This window comes from Drosophila suzukii, chromosome X (genome assembly GCF_043229965.1).
Source record: "Drosophila suzukii chromosome X, CBGP_Dsuzu_IsoJpt1.0, whole genome shotgun sequence".
Taxonomy (NCBI): Eukaryota; Metazoa; Arthropoda; class Insecta; order Diptera; family Drosophilidae; genus Drosophila; species Drosophila suzukii.
The window spans coordinates 20001448-20019114 of NC_092084.1; the positions used below are offsets into that span (position 1 = coordinate 20001448).

Below are 17667 nucleotides of genomic sequence, written 5' to 3' on the forward strand. Positions count from 1 at the left end.
ATAAAATTAAGTTTAGTCTTTAGTTTTAATATTTGGCACTTCTATAATTAATACATACATAAATTAAATTCTTTTTTTTATTAAATCATATTACACAAAATCTATTCAAAAAGTCAAAAAGCAAACAAAAAAGAAGTACAAAATATATATTAACATAAAAAATAGAGGGTCTTAGTACTAAAATGTGATATAAATGTATCATCTTACGTGTATTTATTACTTAAAATATCTTCTCATTATCTCTACTTAATATTTTCATTCATATTTTCCCCTATTTTTCATAACATAATGAAAAACAATCTAAAAAAGAATTATAAGAAATGTATAAATATAAAAAGTACAGGGTCTTGATACAAAATTATGATATAAACTAGTCATCTTAGAAGTATTAATACCATCTCAGTATCTCTACTCGACTTTTTCATTTATAATTTCCCCTATTTACTTTATAACGTGATATTTTTTCGAGTTATTCGATAACCACAGACCTATCGATGTTTCTAGAAGAGCAAAATCATCGACACGTCAGTGGTACGTGGAGCGAGGAGCAATAAATAGCCGGGGGAGCAGATAGGAATAATCAGTTTCAAAACAAACGTACAAGGAATAACATCACAGCAAAAGAGAAACGCGATTTATTCAATTCAAACATATTCCACTAAGAACAACTTAACGCGCTGTGAACGCAAATACTTATAAACAAATAACTTAACATTCCCATTAGATCAATTAAAACCAAGCCAAAAAACAACAAAGACTATACTTCTGTGACAAAAAGTGACAATTAATTAAATAAGTGAATATTTTTTTTAATAGTTTTAGTTAGCAAATGTAAGTATACAAGAAAATGGTTTTAAATATTTGAATGTGTATGATGTACATGGTTAACACAAAAATTGAAAATTCTTCAGAGGATATTTAAAAATATTTTACTTTGTTCCTAAGTAACCAAACCCTGAATGAGTGTATACATATTTTTGCATTTTTTTTTGTGGTGTGTGCTAAAAGAAATTAAAAGTTCTTTTGTTTCTGATGACAATGATGATTTCTAGCTAAAATGAATGTTCCAGATTTGTTTGTTTTCTTAAAAGCAAAAGCCAAACAGCTGGTTCATTTTTATATACATGAGAAAAGAAATAGCTGAAATGAGTTAGCAAAAATACAATATTAGATAATAAACATTTGTTGTATTCACCATCACCATAAAGATAACATCTTTTTAAATTGTTAAAGGTAGAACTTTTTTTAAAAGTCGGTTACTTGCTGCCCTACATCCGTTTTCCAACACTGAACCACCACTGACGTGGCCCAGAGTTGCAAGCGTGTGCGTGTGAGCGTATCGCAGCGTGTGACTGTGTGCGTGCTTAGAAAGCGCCGGCAAAAAAATCAGAAAGCAGCAGCCACATATTCTACTGCTCTGTCAGTTCCGTTTGAGGCGTCGAGAAAGCACATTAAATCGAAACCAAGTGAAAATTCTTAGCCGCTCAGCGATAAGTGTAAGTGCCAGTTAAAAAAGAAAACAAAGCGTAACAATATTAGCAGCAATAACTACGAAATGCAGTTGCTTTACCAGAATATTCGCGAACAGGAAAAGAAAGGAGAACAGAAAGGGCCACCAACACACTTAAATCTTTGTAGTCGCCATGTTGGCAAAGGAAAAGGGGGCTAAAAGAACAAAAAAAAGGCTGCTCCATAAAAAAAGTCAGCCGCACGTGCCCCAAAATAAATAAAAACGTGCGATTTAAGTTTTATTCTAGTTGCATTCCAAAAAAGACCACCAATGACGTGGTGGCCGTGACATATAATAATGTTAATACACAAATAAGCATATTAGGTGAATGAACCTTGGTTTCATTTGCTTTCTAGAAGTTTTCATTGGTTAAAGTTTATATTTATTTGAGGCACTCTTTTCATACAGTTAATTTACAGTTATTTCCGCATGAATATTTCCTTCTTTTTTTTGGGAGCGAAAAGCGCCTGCGCATGCCGCTGTCTGTGTGAGTGGGTGTAGGGCTATCTGTGTATGTGTCTGTGTGCCAGCGCTCAATCTGCTTGGTACACGTCATTTATTTGGCCCAAGAGCTTAAATCTTTGGAGAGCGAAATCCGCTGGCCAAAAGTACACGTCAGTGTGGCATAGAAACAAAAGACAAAAAAATAAGTTGAGTGGGTAAGCTATAAACAGCTGTGCAAATTCGGCTTTTCGGTGAGAAGTGGGGAGGGGGGGACTTTCTCCAAGTGCGTGAAATAACCAAAAGAAAACCAGTTATTTGGCCGCTCTCTCGCCGGCAGCACTCTGCCCCCTCTCTCTCTCTAACTTCTTGAGAAAGAACCAGAAAAATGTTACACGTATACAAAATTCGCTGCGCTCTCTCTCGCTCTGCTCTGCTCTCTCTATCTCTTTGGCGACGTCGACGTCGGTCAATGTCAGCAGAGCAGAGCAGCGATGAGCACAGCGCTTAGCAGTTGCCGGGCAGTTAGCCATTGAAGTAGACGTGTTCTTTAACCGATCTGGACTATATATAGTAACTCTACGAATCCGAATATAAGGTATTGATATTGGTAGAATAGGATTTTGAAGTGGGTGCTTGGGCTGCCAAAGTGGCACAGCTAACGGTGCATGTTGACAGTTGACAAGCTGGCCGACGTCATCAGCAGTAGTGATTCTCTCTCAGAGAGAGAGAGGAAAAGTGTGCGTGTGTGATTGTGTTGACGTGTACAAAAAGCCGAGCTTGGAAATTGTCAAAACTAATTCAAATTTTCCCTATTCCTTTGATATTTGCAGTTTTCCTGAGAGATCTTCAATATGAGGTTATGCATATTACTGGCTGTCGTGGCCTTCGTTGGCCTCTCGCTGGGCGAGGAGAAGAAGGAGAAGGACAAGGAGCTGGGCACAGTGATCGGCATCGATTTGGGCACCACGTACTCCTGGTAAGTAGGGTCTTTCAAAGCCCCCAAAGTTCTAGACCCCAAAACCCTTTATAAGTCCCACGTGAAACCTTTGGCGTATCTGGATCATATAATGTACTGCTATCATAAATTCTATGGTTGAACTAGAACTTAATGTGATATATGGATATTATCGTAGTTCCAGTTTCTAAGGATAATTAACTTAATAGTTACTACTTAGAAATCGTATTACTTGTCCTGCTGAAATAAAAATACTTGTTGCTGATATCCAAAAGAATCCTAGGCATTTCCGAACACAATCCGATTAATGGATTCTTCTTAAAAAACCTTTAAAACCTCTTCCTTATTTATAAAAAGTATAATTTCATAATAAATTTAAAGCTTGTACTTAGTAAACCTTTAGCCCTGCTTTTAAAACTTTGACTTCCCTTACTTCCACGTGCGCATATAAGCATTTTTTCCAGTAGCTTAAGGTCCAAGTTCAAGTTTTACTATCACTTCACTCGTATATTCAATGATCTAGCAAATCCCAATAGTATTCAGACAAGTTTCCATTCACGAAACCTTACTAATCCCAACATTTCTCTTTGCAGCGTTGGTGTTTACAAGAACGGACGCGTTGAGATCATTGCCAACGATCAGGGCAACCGCATCACTCCCTCCTACGTGGCCTTCACCGCCGACGGTGAGCGTCTCATTGGAGATGCCGCCAAGAATCAGTTGACCACCAACCCGGAGAACACTGTCTTCGATGCCAAGCGTCTGATCGGTCGCGAGTGGTCCGACACCAATGTGCAGCACGACATCAAGTTCTTCCCCTTCAAGGTTGTCGAGAAGAACTCGAAGCCCCACATTAGCGTGGACACGTCGCAGGGCGCCAAGGTCTTCGCCCCCGAGGAGATCTCCGCCATGGTTCTGGGCAAGATGAAGGAAACCGCCGAGGCCTATCTGGGCAAGAAGGTCACCCATGCCGTCGTCACCGTGCCAGCCTACTTCAACGATGCCCAGCGTCAGGCTACCAAGGATGCTGGTGTGATTGCCGGTCTGCAGGTTATGCGCATCATTAACGAACCCACTGCTGCGGCCATTGCCTACGGTCTGGACAAGAAGGAGGGCGAGAAGAACGTGCTGGTCTTCGATTTGGGCGGCGGCACCTTCGATGTCTCCCTACTGACCATCGATAACGGAGTGTTCGAGGTGGTGGCCACCAACGGTGACACCCATTTGGGCGGTGAGGACTTCGATCAGCGTGTGATGGATCACTTCATCAAGTTGTACAAGAAGAAGAAGGGCAAGGACATCCGCAAGGATAACCGTGCTGTCCAGAAACTGCGTCGTGAGGTTGAGAAGGCAAAGCGTGCTCTGTCCGGTTCCCACCAGGTGCGCATCGAAATCGAATCCTTCTTCGAGGGCGATGACTTCTCCGAGACCCTGACCCGTGCCAAGTTCGAGGAGCTGAACCTGGATCTGTTCCGTTCCACCCTGAAGCCAGTGCAGAAGGTGCTCGAGGATGCCGACATGAACAAGAAGGACGTGCACGAGATTGTGCTGGTCGGTGGCTCCACTCGTATCCCCAAGGTGCAGCAGCTGGTCAAGGACTTCTTCGGCGGCAAGGAACCATCCCGAGGCATCAATCCCGACGAGGCTGTGGCCTACGGTGCTGCTGTGCAGGCTGGCGTGCTCTCTGGCGAACAGGATACCGATGCTATTGTGTTGCTCGATGTGAACCCACTGACCATGGGTATTGAGACCGTTGGCGGTGTGATGACCAAGCTGATTCCCCGCAACACCGTCATCCCCACCAAGAAGTCGCAGGTGTTCTCGACTGCTTCCGACAACCAGCACACCGTCACCATTCAGGTGTACGAGGGCGAGCGTCCCATGACCAAGGACAACCATCTGTTGGGCAAGTTCGATCTGACTGGCATTCCCCCAGCACCCCGTGGCATTCCCCAGATTGAGGTCTCGTTCGAGATCGACGCCAACGGCATCCTGCAGGTCAGCGCCGAGGACAAGGGTACCGGCAACAAGGAAAAGATCGTCATCACCAACGACCAGAACCGTCTGACGCCCGAGGACATCGATCGCATGATCCGCGATGCCGAGAAGTTCGCCGATGAGGACAAGAAGCTGAAGGAGCGTGTGGAGTCCCGCAACGAGCTGGAGTCTTACTCGTACAGTCTGAAGAACCAGATCGGCGACAAGGACAAGCTGGGCTCCAAGCTGACAGACGAGGAGAAGACCAAGCTGGAGTCGGCCATCGATGAGTCGATCAAGTGGCTGGAGCAGAATCCCGATGCCGATCCCGAGGAGTACAAGAAGCAGAAGAAGGATCTGGAGGCCATCGTTCAGCCGGTGATCGCCAAGCTGTACCAGGGTACTGGAGGTGCTCCTCCACCAGAGGGCGGCGATGAGGATCTCAAGGACGAGCTGTAAGATGGCCCTTACACACCCACACACAGCCCAGCCCACATCCATTCGAGATCATAGTGTTGGAATTAATTCAGACTGATTAAACAATTATAACTTAATTGCAAACGCAGTAGCCACAACAACAACAAGAAGAACAGCAGAAAATATATAGCAGAGACCACAACAGCAACAGATAATACTACTTTATAGCCCTCAGCAGTTATCCCCCCGCCCCGCGCCCATCCATTCGACCTTTAAGGAGACATTTTCCAAAACAAACAAAACAGAAAACCCCCTTTGAAAAAACAAAGCAAAACACAATCCTTTTTTTATATTTTTTTTTCATACATTTTAATTTAAAGTATTTTTTGTCAACTAAAAAATATGAGAAATGTAATAACGATTTATTCGAGTGTTCCTCGCATTTCTCGCGTCCATCCGCCCACTTCCCACACGTTAGCTGCATAATTATGTAAAACTGTAAATTTTTTTTATATATATACACATAACTGTGACGACTGTAAGCCCCGAGATCCCCGATCCCCGAGGAGTCGCAAATCAATAGGTTAGCCTACGGATATGTAAAGCGGAAGCAACAAACAAACAAAAAAAACACACAAAACACAGACAAATGTTATATGTATAAGCGTGTAATAATCGGATCCGCTGGCACATTTGCATATTGCTATTTCGAAAGATCAAACATGGAATGGACCTTGAATCTTTCGAAAACCAAATGGAAATGTGTCGAGGGAGTCGGGTTATATTGAAGAGATGTAGAAGAGCACAGGGAGCTGCGGGTCGTGCGGATAAGAGGTCGATGAGAATGCAAACGGCAAGAGATAAACCACAAAATCACAAGAAAAAACCACTAAAAAGAAGCAGTGGCCACAACATCAGCCAGACTTTATAAAAGGATTCTTCGATTTTACGAAGGATTTTCTAATTTATTTAAAAATAAAATAAAAAAAATTGAAAAAAGAAATCTATTGGTATTATTATAATGGGGGAAAATGGGAATTGAGTTTGGTTTTCGAAATAAATATCAGTCCCATAAAATCTAAATTCATTTTAAATTCATAATCAAAAATTTTTAAATTCCCCAAAGAACAAAAGCTTAAATTTGAATACCTCTTCAATTCTTGAATTTGGCTATAGGGTATATACGTAACCCCAATAAAAATACAATTCTTTTTCGGTTTTCTTCATCTTTATTGTTTTTTCTTCATTCGCTGGCATTGAAATTCATCATCATTTCCTTGCGCATCAAATCAACCTTATCTCTGTTTTGCTATATAATTCCTGTGATAACGGTATTATCTTCACACGCCGACGGCTTTATCATTTTTTTAGTCTTAATTATTCTTAAATACATTAAAAAAATACATAAAATATTTTGTTGGTTTCTGTTTTTTTTTTGTTTTAAATATCAGTTCTGTTCTCGTTTTCGCATTCGATTTTGAATTTAACGAACACGGAATAGCAGAAATTTCACACCACCTTCGAACTTTTAAATTTCTTGGCTCTTTTGGGTATGAAAATAACTAAAATTCCGGTTTCGTTTAATTTTAAAACCCAGTTTGAAATTTGGGAACAGGTCTGGATGTGTATGTGTGTGTACATATATAAATAAGCTAACGGTATATTGTTTATATGTTATATGTATATGTATTTCTATATAATTATATGCACTCTCAGATTTCGAAAAAGGGAACACCGAAATGTTTCGAATTCGGCTCACGTTCAGTTTTGGTTTTTTTACTGTTGTTGTTGTTGTTGTTATTGCTGGTTTTGGGTTTTCTGCTTTCGATTTTTCCAAGTTCTTGAAGTAGTACGCTTTGAAGAAGAAGCAAATAGGCTGGGGATCGGGTTTTATGGGTTTTTTGGGGGTGGGGAAGGGAAATAGAAATGAGGGAACAGAGGTGGGTATCCGGCCACTTGACTTAATATTTTAAAGACTATTTATAAATCGGTTTAGCCCCTTTCATTTCACTTAATAAATAAAATGCAAAGAATATATAGTTGAATAAACTTGTTCAGTGTGTCCTGAGTTTTAGTGCAATTCGCAGAGTGAAAAGTAATCTAATAACAGTTAATTTAAGAAAACTTTTCAGTAAAATAAATGTATTTAAAATATATGTATATTTCCATATAAAATTTCCTAAACAATTTGGATTGAAAATATTTTAGCTTTAAAATAAGAAAAGAAGTAATTTCAATAAGGCAGCGTTTTTGAAATAAACAGAACAAATTTATAAGTACAAATATTTACGGGCAAAAAGGTCTGCAATTTAAAGGTATAGCGATACATTTCATAATTTTGTTTTGCTATTAGATTATTTTTTACCCTTTCGTCCAAAGCTCTGGCCACACTGCACCTGATCCTATTTTCCTTCTTTTTTCGAACAGTGTTTGTTTCGTTTCTGTATGTGTGTTAATGGCTTTTCTGCTTTTGGATCCAGCGTTGAAGATTTTGATGTTGGTCCTTCCTGTCTATCTGGGGTTTTCTTTTCGTAAACATATTCTCGCTCGCTTTTCCAAATGTTTGTTTTCAGTGTGGCCCGGCCTGTATGTGTGTGTGTGTGTGTGTGTGATTGAGTTGAAGTGTCTATGTGTGGGTGTGTATCGGCTGCTGGACTGCTTGGCTGCACTGCTTGCGCTTAGAGGCGCTTGGGGACCGTATCGGCATTATTCTCAGGCTCTTCGTCCTTGGGCGGCTGACCACGTTGCTGCACGGATCAGCAAATTACCATTATCGAATCGTATCAGATCACACCGGATTGCAAAAAAAAAGCACACACACATGAAAAAAATTGGAAATAAGAGGAGAAAGTAGAAAAAGAAAGCGGAAGAGAAAGAGAAAGAAGAAACACACACATCAATATCAATTCGATCAATTGTAGGAGTAAATTGGTGTAAATACGACCGTGTTCCCAATTCGGCAGGATCAATTTTCATAAATTTCACATTTCGGAGATCAAAATATAGTTGAATGTATAAATTTATAAATTATCAAGTTCAAATTGGAAAGCCCTTCACTGTTTTTATATTTCTGGGCTTTTGCATATGTTAGAAGTGAGAAAAGATTTTTAATTCCAAACTCTGATTGAAAATGAAACATTAAAATGTAACTTTTATTTAGCAATTTAATTTGTCGAATTTTTTCTTAAATATATGGAAATGTAAAATTGCTGATCAGTGATCACCGAACCAAATTTATTCCGCAATTGGAAACCGGTTAGACGATTATAATGGTATGGAATGGCTGCAGGGTGTTGATCTGAACCGTGAATGTCTATACCAAATGAGTTGGCCGAGCCAATGGAAAAGTCCCATGGAAAATCCGGGGAAACATGGCGGTGATATGAATGTCCTTCTAAATCTCCAAGTTCTTAGTTATCTTTATTATGTGTGTGTCTCTGCGTCTCTGTGCTTCATTTATTTCGCCAATTTACTTAACATTTTCTGCGGTCCTCACGGAAGTTTTAAAGATTTAAGAAAAACAATTTCATAACGCCACAGAATAGAACTAAAAACTGATTTTAAATTTAAAAGGTTCTTTAATTTTTATATTAGAAATTAATTGTATTCACTGTTCCATTAATATAAGCTGTTAGCTAAACTTTGTCGTTAAATACGTTGGATTTTTGATTGAAATACTTTATCTTCCACATCTTTAAAGCAGGTCCTCAAAAGAAAAATATTACATTTTCTTAAAAAGATTCTAAAAAGTATGCTTTAAAAACTCTACTATTTTTCTGTACGATCTGCGGCTTATTTTTCGAACATGATTATTGATATTATTGTTTTTAAATCTCTATAGTTTTCACGAAGACCCCCAAGTGTGGTTGTAAGTCGTGCCAGTGATAAGATATTCGAGGAGATGGAGAAGCAAGCAGTGCCAAATATAGTGTACATGGGTAGGTGTTTTTATGGCGAGTGAGGTGCATGTATAGACCCATTTAAGTTAATAATAAAATTAAACCAATGATGTATAAGTTTAGCATATTTATTTTTTGACTGTTTATTTCTGTATTCGTTTGACATTCTCATTCGGATGGGCGCTAAGCGGGTAATATGTGGGGAATACAAAATAAATTAGGCCAGGCGGATGCTGCAGCTGCCAGCTTTTGTCACCACCGGTTTTTACAATGTTGTCGTTGAAGAATGATGGCTCGAGAAAGATTTGTAGAATAACATCTAAAACACGAATTCTCCTTGGTCAAATTCTCCATAAATCGAACTAAGCCTGAATTTTGTATTCCTGTCTCTAAATAGTTGCTAGCAATCATAAATTTCTATTTGAGTTCCCTTTTACCACATCATAAAGCTACCAGACCTCTTGAAATTCTTAAAATAAAATATATTTGAACTCTTTCTGTGATTTGAATGCTAAAAATCATCTGAAAACTATTCTGACAATTTAAAAACTTTTTGAAAAAGTAGTTTTCATTTTTTTTAAGATGGTCTACAAAATATTTGAACATTATTTGTGCAACTTTATGGCTCCATAAGTAACAGTTTCGTGCGAGTTAAAGAAGTTCGTCTGTGGAAAATGAAACAACGGCGATCACTCGGCCTCGGCCTCGGGATCAGGGCGACTCAGGATCTCCTGACACAGTGCAATGTAGTCCTTGAGGAGGTGCAAAGCATAGCATAAAGAAGGGTTAAATCAAATTAAAAAAGGTAGGCGATAATACCCAGGACGAGGGCACATGGAACATGGAACACAGCGGTGACATATAGTATTACTCCTCGTTCGTGCGTAATCGGGGATCTTGTTGTGGACTGAACACGCAAGCCACCCACAATAAAATACAATTACGGTCAAAATAATGGCCCGGCTCGGAAATATGAGAATAATTTAAAATCTGTAGCTAATTACATTACAGTAGACTGATAAGCCCCGAGCTTCTATTTTGACTGCATTTGTAAGTGGGATCGTGGGACACTTAATGCGAGGGTAACTCTGATTCGTTGTGGCGAAATGATAGACTGCGTTTTGTATTAAATATCAGTTTTGTTTTTATTTTAGTTATTGTTATTATTACTTTTGTTCTCCATTATTTTCATTTCTCGTTTCGTTTTATTTTCTCATTAATTAATTGTAAACAGTTTTCTGCACACTCTCAGATTAACTTATCAACGGTCCTCGGCCTTTCTATCGATCTCTATATAGATTTCCATATATATATATCTATACTTTATTTCTAATTTTCTTAAAAAACGTTCTTCACTTCTCGTTTTATTGTTTGTGTGTTTTGTTTTGCGTTCTCTTAATTACGCAAATATTCATATTGATCTTAACAACATAAAAAAACAAATTTAATTAATTCGTTTTGGCAGAAGAAATGCAATTCTATATTATTACAATTGGGGAAATGCTCTTGGAACTACATACAAATAAGTTTTTAGAATTAAGGAATTAAAAAAAAAAACAACAAGGGGGAGGGGGAAGAATTCAGTAGAACTAAAAATGGAAACGATTCTGAATTGGACCCTTAAAAAACTAAACTATACCGATTAATGCCGCTACAACTGGAACAAAGCCAAAGCTATATATGCATGTATTTTTTTTTTAACTATGCTGAACACACACAATCTGCAACGAGTTTTAAATGCTGGCTTTTCTTTACGATTTATTCATCATTCGTTTTCTTTGCGTTTTTGATTGATTGTTGAACACTGCCACAAGTTTGTTATTGCTTCTGCGAACGATTAGGCAACACTTGCCGTTACTTTTGGTTGGATTACAGTGTGTGCACACCATGGAAAAAGGATGCAGCTCGTGGTCCTTTTTCCATTTTTTCCTGCTTGTCCGTGCATGCTCATGAGTGTGTGGGTGTCTCTGAGTGTGTGTTTGTTTGATTGTGTGTGTGTGTCTGTGTGCTTTTTGGGGCTTCTTCTATGCTCGTTCGTTATGTTGCTTGAGTGTTGCTGCCATTTCTCTTCCTCTTTTCATCCACATCCTTATTTTCCAATCGGTTGCCTTTCTTCTGTTTTTCTTTTCTTGCTGTGTATGGTGTATTGGGGTTCTGTGTGAGTGTGTGTGTGGTGTGTTTTTGTGTGCGTGAGTGTATGGGGATGACTGTATTGGATGCTGTATCTCTTGATTTTCGGTTACTTCTTTGAGGGAGCTGGGTTTTCGTTATCCAGAATATTCTTGCCCGGCATTATCTTGGGGAACTTCAAGTTTTGGTAGGCGTTAATGGCCGCTGCGGGACTGTTAGGGGTTTTTTTTTATTAGCGTTGTCGTTTACATAAATGCTGATCGTTATTTGAGTTCTTTATTATTTGGAAGTACTACGTTGCATATATCGTTGTTTTCTCTACTTTAAATTACTTTCTTCTCTTCCTATATCTCTCTTTCTCTCACACACAATTTCTTCTCTGTCTAATTCGAGTCTCTTTTTTTGTTTGTTTGTTTTCTTTTTTGGTCAAGTGTTGCACTGCCAGTGTTGTAAAATGCCACACAAAAAACATACATACATCAAAGGTGACGAAACGAACAGTTATTAAATACAAAATAATCGGTTAATTGACTAAAGCAACTAAATATTATATTATGCATGTGTGTGTGGGTGTATGTGAGTGTTTGTATGTACGTGTGTTTGTTTAGTCCTGGAACTTAAACTTCAATCCGTAGGATTTCCTGCTCTCGGTAATACTAAAATCTAACATAATACACATGTTTTCGAATGTTTTTATATAGATTAGATTAAAAGAATTGAAGTGATTTAAATAAAAATCGCATGAGGTTTTAACATGTTTCAGTGTGCTAAATGAATCGGTGTGTGGTGTGTGGGGATTTCCTTTCATCTATTTCTTTTTTTATACAATTTTTTTCTGTTTAATGTTTAATTTCTTTTTTTTTTCTAAATATAAACGCAATTTGTTTTTTTTTTTTGTATTTTTTTAGTTTATATATTTGTATAAATGATTCTTTGCTCCTGGCGCTCAAAAACCTCAATACAGTTGTCTCTCTCCGTCTCGCTTCTCTGTCTCTCAGTGTGGTTGTGGTTGTTGTTGTGTGTTGCTGTCTATCGGTCTTCCCGTTGTAAACTATCATTTCGATTTTTATTGATTTTTGTTTGGTTTACATGCAGTTGAATGGATTGTTTTTGTTTTTGTTGTTGTGTTCGTGCGTATGTATTTGTGTTGTTGTAGTTGTTTTTTATTGTTGGTGGTTTTATTGAATTAGTTTTTCTACACCCAATGTTAAGAATCGATCGATTGGAACGATCGATTGTAGATCGATAGGTTTTTGTTTTTATGTCAGACAGGCAGAGACACGTTCAGATTCATTATCATATTCAGGTTCAGGTTGTCGATCGGATTTTATGGATGTTTGATTTGATTTGGTTTTTGTGGTGGTGGTTGGTTTGGTGGTTTTGTATGTGTGGGGAGAGAAAACAAATAAAAAAAGATATAATATATATATATGCTTAGTTGAATGATTCTTAGGTGGCGTTTTGTTTTTTTAGTCAATATATAGATTTTTAGATTGAAAAATAATATACAACAAAAAAGATGAGAGAGTATGGTTATAGGGGAAGAGGATAATAGCTAGTTATTGAGTTTTAAATTTACCGCTCGTAGTGGCATTTTAAAATTGGCTGCTGCCTGCAGCTGAATTTGATAAGCTAAGCTGTGTATTTTAAAGCCATACAGCCTGCACGTCGTTCAAGTTGTCGTTGTTTCGGATTGTCGCAAACATAGAATAAGAATGTAAATTGATGTACAATTAAATCAGGGTAATTTCACGCAAATCTCAGTCAAATCTCACCTTGGAACAAACTGATTAGTAGGACGCTTGGGACGATACTCGGGATGCACCATGAAGAGCATGTGTGGAAATCCAGTGCCAAAATAGGCGCCATCGGTATGGTGGTGGCGCGACGATTTTGGTGTGTACACGTCAATGCACTTGGGGCAATAGGTCTTCACCATTGCCTCGCCGGGGATGTCCGACAGACCTGAAGATTGCAGAAAAAAATCATGAAATTAGGTTTATTTAGTTAATTTGTCAGAAATATATATATGTAAGTACAATAAGGAGTTTGTGGTTTTTAAACTGGAGTTAATCTTGTTCAGCTCAAACTATTTTGTTCCTCCACATGCAGAGATAACTAGTCTTAAAATTGAGATAAGTATCTTGAGTCACTACAAATATTTAAGTAATGACGAATTTTTTTCTTCTTGCCTAATTTATTTTATCTCAACCGATTTCTGGTCTTTGGCGGTGCTAGTCTCTGAGTTTTAAGGATACCGTGATAAAACTTATTTATTGCTGGAAGTATATAAGTCGGAAGTAGCCGTATCGTTCCACTATATCCTATAGTTTCTATATGAGTGATCGGAAAAAATGTATACAATATTGTAGCTTGGTTGTTTCTTGCATCTTTTTAAGGACTTTAGAATTTCGATTTAAATTGATTTTATATCAACCGACTATATCATATACATAGCTTCCTTAAAAACGATCGGGAAATTAATGAGAAAATAATAGAAACAAAGTAGAGCTCCGTTGATTTTGATCGTACTCTCTTCTATTCTGGGGAATAACATCCTTTTAAGATTTGAGAATATACATTTTTTGTATGTGAAAATCGGACGACTAGCTGTTATAGAAACTATCCTTATATTTATATGCAAATCTTCCGAATATACGGTTTCTACGAGTATAACAATTTCGGCTTGCCAAAGTTAGCTGCCTTTCTTGTTTTTCTAGAGTTGATTGGCAAATCATATCCAAATCACTGAATTTTTTTGCCTTTATATCAATATGAGTTCTATGGGCGTATGCAAGTGCTATTGAAAAGAATCTAGCAAGATTACGGAAGTTACACGATATGGGTCACGCCCTGTCAAAAACTTTTTTGGTTCTAAGAAGTGCTTTTATAATTTCACTATGAATCGTATTTTTTTTAAGAGCACCAAGTCTTAACCTCGAAAAAAATATAAGAAAGATATTAAAGGGGAATCCAAAGGCTTTGGACAAGTTAGGTATATAGTATAGGTTTTGAACTTTTTTTTTTATTATCGAAAGCTGTTAAATAATTAATGTGCTTAGAATGTCGAATTTCATTGGCCCTGATTGGTTTTGTCAAATACAAGCGAAATGTTTATTGCTCTCATCATATTCAGGTCTGTTTGATTGTTTACAATTTGGCGGAAATGCGAGAAGGAGGAGCTCTCAGGGTTGGGATTTCAGGTTATCATCGTTTTTGCGTACAGCTCTCTTATTTACATAAATATTTAGGTAATAGAGAATTGTTTATAAGGCCTGTCTAGCCCATGTATTTATTTTCACGGATCTTGCATGAGTTTGCGGAATTGTGTAGTTTGCTTAAAGCGCACCAAACTGAAATCTAATCTTATATTTGTATACGAATTTGATTTGACAATAAGCTGATGGGTCGGATCTTTTATCTCATTGAATCTAAGGAAATATATCAATTATTATATGCTACCTCCTATTGACAATTAACTTCGTATTATGTACACAAACGTAAGAGCTAGGGAAGTTTCTGGAGTGATTTATGTATCTCTGGCAGTAGAATAGCTCTTACAATGTTGTGAAATTTAAATATGGTTTTGTTATGGGCTGATGTCAGAGGGGTTGCGAGAAGCGATGCATTCTGCTTTGAGCTAAGCTTTTCGCTATGCTGTCACTGTGAAACCTGTAAAAACCCTTACATGTCTATTTTGACATCAGCCTAATAAAAAACAATATTTATTATGAGGGCAGAATGTAATGATATATAACTTAACAAGAAAAAGCTGGGGTTTTCTTTTTACTATTAGCCATTGTAGAAAATTGTATGTATCTTTTCGCTGGGAAATATCCTACTTGGGTTGGGTTAATGCTGAATGGATCTTTGATCTTTAAAACAGATCTGGGTTTAAACCGATTATGTAAAATTAATTAATAGATGATTCTGCAGGAATATTCTTCTGGTAGACTTATTTGATTGCAGCTCAAGATCAAAATCAATATACAAGTTACAATTAGCGAGTGATCCTACCTTGAGGATTGTTAGTTTTAGAAGATAAAGGAAGGTACAACTTGTTACGGTTTAGCAGATATCTGATATTCAGGGGAGTAAAGGAGTTATTTCGCATATTAAACGTTTAAAGATGCCAAGAGTAGGTTTTATGGAAATTTAAGTAGGGGTTATATGATATTAAAGAAGCCCTAGATTCACGAACTAAAGGCATGACAAGAAATGTAATTCTTTTAGGGATACTTAAACTGGTTATTCAAGGATGTTGTAGTATAGGAAGTATTCATAATTTAAAAGGTATAAGTTTCGGAAATTGATCGCAGACTATGGTGGTTATCGGTTCCACTAGGGATAGCTTATGCTAGACCGATCCCTTAAGGATCTCTTTACGCACCCAATGGCAGCATAGGCTGACTTTCGCAGTAGACACGTGGGCAGTGTCCGAAATCGCCAGTTTGATATTTCTCGATCATTTGAGCGATGCCGCGATTTGTTAGTATATATCTAGCGTGTATGAGGCCGTAGAGCATCTCGGCGGCCTGCTCGGTCATGTCGGACTGCAGGGGATTGTCCTCGAGCTCGTCCTCTGTGGGTTGTACGATATTATAAATATGATATGATATTACAAATATATCGATATAAGGATGAATAGAACCCAATCTTACCCGGCTCCAGATCCAAGATCATGTCCAAGGCCTGGCGATAGTTGGGCACCTGCTCATTTAAACCAGTTAAATTGAATTTGTCCTGTATGTAGTCCTCGTCCACCTGGAATATGGGAATATAAGATTTGGGAAATTAGATCTGTCCTGGAATATGATATGCACATATATGTAAATACATATATGTACTTTGTATATAGCTCCTGCTGATGTGTGTGTGTACAGTTGGACACATTATTGCCCCACCTTGCGGCACACACAGACACACACACACACACAGGAGAGCTCAGGGCTGCACTTTGCAATTGTTGCACTTATAGCGCGCGCTTAGATAACGCGAATATTGGCATTAAAAGGGGCAATCGGTTTTGGGCGGGTAATATCTCACCTCGCAGAAGAACTCATTGCCACGAAGTCCACAGAACCAGGTGACCCAGGAGACTTCCTCGGAGCTGCTCATTTTGCTGCAAAATAATCGAAGGGAATTGGAATTGATGATTTATATTTTTGCTGTCAAATTATCCTGCACACGCACACCACCATGCACATGTCACACACGTACACCCGCATTCGCACACACACACACACACACATGGACACACGAGCGCAAACATATAAACGCTCACGCACTATTACATACATTAGGGGGATTATTTTGCGTAATTTGGGCCTGGCGTGCGGAATTTATTGTTGAAATACCATGGAACGCAAACTTGACGAAAGTTTTTCCACTTTTTCTCTTTTCCTTCTTTTTGCCTCCGCTTCTTGTTGCTCGCACACACTTCCACACACACCATACACTCTTCTTTGCGCTTCTTTTTGTGCTGATTTGGTTAGCGTTTGCCTTTTTGTTTTTCTTTTAATTTTTAGTTCGGTTTCCGATGTTTTTTTTTTTCAGAGTTACTGCTGCTCGAGAGCGATCGCACCGTTCGAATGTGGGGGGAAAAATGAAATTTTTATACTCGTATTTTGACAATTGACAAGCGCTCATACAAAATGTGCCGAGCAGTAAGAAGAAGCACACTCTGGTGGAAATTGAGAAAAAAAGAGACACATATACAGGGGCCACTCATACACACAAACACACACAGGCACACGCGACGTGCACACACGCACGCCTTTACACTGAGGAGCGCAAGCAACGCACACAGGCCCGCTGCTTTGCATTATTCCCGCTGCGGCCGTCTTCCAGCGTACTTCCAGTGGCTAGCACTCACCTAAATTGTTATTAATTACGCAAATTGATTGACGTTTGCAATGCAGCAGAACCGGTAAAGGCAAATATTGTAGTGAAGACGGGGTACCAGGTATGCAATCGCGCCTATCGATAACCGCTGCCTGCGCTGTCCGCAGGCGATTGTCAATCGCTGGCGTAGTGCCATCGCTAGGCGATATATCGCCATGTCAGGCTTGCGCGCTATGCAACACTGCTTTGGGAGAGCAAATACAAAATATAATTTATAAATATATAAAAAAAGTAGTTTTAAAATAACATGTAATTAAAACTATAAAAATTTGATTCACATTCAAAACGGAAATATGCCTTTTATTATGCTAGTGATCTTAGTTTTGGGTACTATTAGGGTATTATTACCCATTACTGGTGTGGGCACACTTCTTTGATGGCTTGAAAAATGTATTAATTTTTTATTTAAATAATTCGAATATTTCAATCCG

At 38.3% G+C, this 17667-nt stretch overlaps 2 protein-coding genes across 9 annotated transcripts; one reads left to right on the forward strand and one right to left on the reverse strand.

The window, feature by feature from the left end:
- Positions 1–589: 589 nt before the first annotated feature.
- On the forward strand, positions 590–6306 carry Hsc70-3 (heat shock protein 70 cognate 3). 3 transcript variants are annotated; one of them, XM_017068501.4, is made up of 3 exons: positions 590–831; positions 2785–2930; positions 3503–6306. In XM_017068501.4, exons 2-3 carry the CDS (start codon positions 2806–2808, stop codon positions 5343–5345), a joined length of 1968 nt encoding a protein of 655 aa, XP_016923990.1. In that variant the 5' UTR covers positions 590–831; positions 2785–2805; the 3' UTR covers positions 5346–6306. The 3 variants fall into 3 exon arrangements, with proteins under 3 accessions (XP_016923990.1, XP_016923987.1, XP_016923989.1); XM_017068498.4 differs by lacking the exon at positions 590–831 and adding an exon at positions 1340–1496; XM_017068500.4 differs by lacking the exon at positions 590–831 and adding an exon at positions 2407–2549.
- A 734-nt stretch (positions 6307–7040) lies between these two features.
- Positions 7041–17360, reverse strand: CkIIbeta (casein kinase II subunit beta). Of its 6 annotated transcripts, none has more exons than XM_017068506.4 (7): positions 17208–17360; positions 16379–16454; positions 15994–16096; positions 15723–15914; positions 13108–13297; positions 12912–12993; positions 7041–8050 (listed from the first exon to the last, which is right to left on the reverse strand). In XM_017068506.4, the coding sequence occupies exons 2-7, from the start codon at positions 16448–16450 to the stop codon at positions 7982–7984; spliced, it is 708 nt and encodes a 235-aa protein (XP_016923995.1). In that variant the 5' UTR covers positions 16451–16454; positions 17208–17360; the 3' UTR covers positions 7041–7981. The 6 variants fall into 6 exon arrangements, with proteins under 6 accessions (XP_016923995.1, XP_016923996.1, XP_016923991.1 ...); XM_017068507.4 differs by lacking the exon at positions 17208–17360 and adding an exon at positions 16631–16899; XM_017068502.4 differs by lacking the exons at positions 7041–8050; positions 17208–17360 and adding an exon at positions 9315–9954.
- Between the last annotated feature and the right edge of the window lie 307 nt (positions 17361–17667).

Excerpts from the sequence above, each read along its gene's own strand:
- Hsc70-3 (XM_017068501.4), top strand. The coding sequence starts at position 2,806 with ATGAGGTTATGCATATTACTGGCTGTCGTGGCCTTCGTTGGCCTCTCG. Across the intron at positions 2,931-3,502 it reads TTGGGCACCACGTACTCCTG|CGTTGGTGTTTACAAGAACG; the intron begins GTAAGTAGGGTC and ends TTCTCTTTGCAG.
- CkIIbeta (XM_017068506.4), bottom strand. The coding sequence starts at position 16,450 with ATGAGCAGCTCCGAGGAAGTCTCCTGGGTCACCTGGTTCTGTGGACTT. Across the intron at positions 16,097-16,378 it reads GCAATGAGTTCTTCTGCGAG|GTGGACGAGGACTACATACA; the intron begins GTGAGATATTAC and ends CCCATATTCCAG. Across the intron at positions 13,298-15,722 it reads TCAGCCTATGCTGCCATTGG|GTCTGTCGGACATCCCCGGC; the intron begins GTGCGTAAAGAG and ends TGCAATCTTCAG.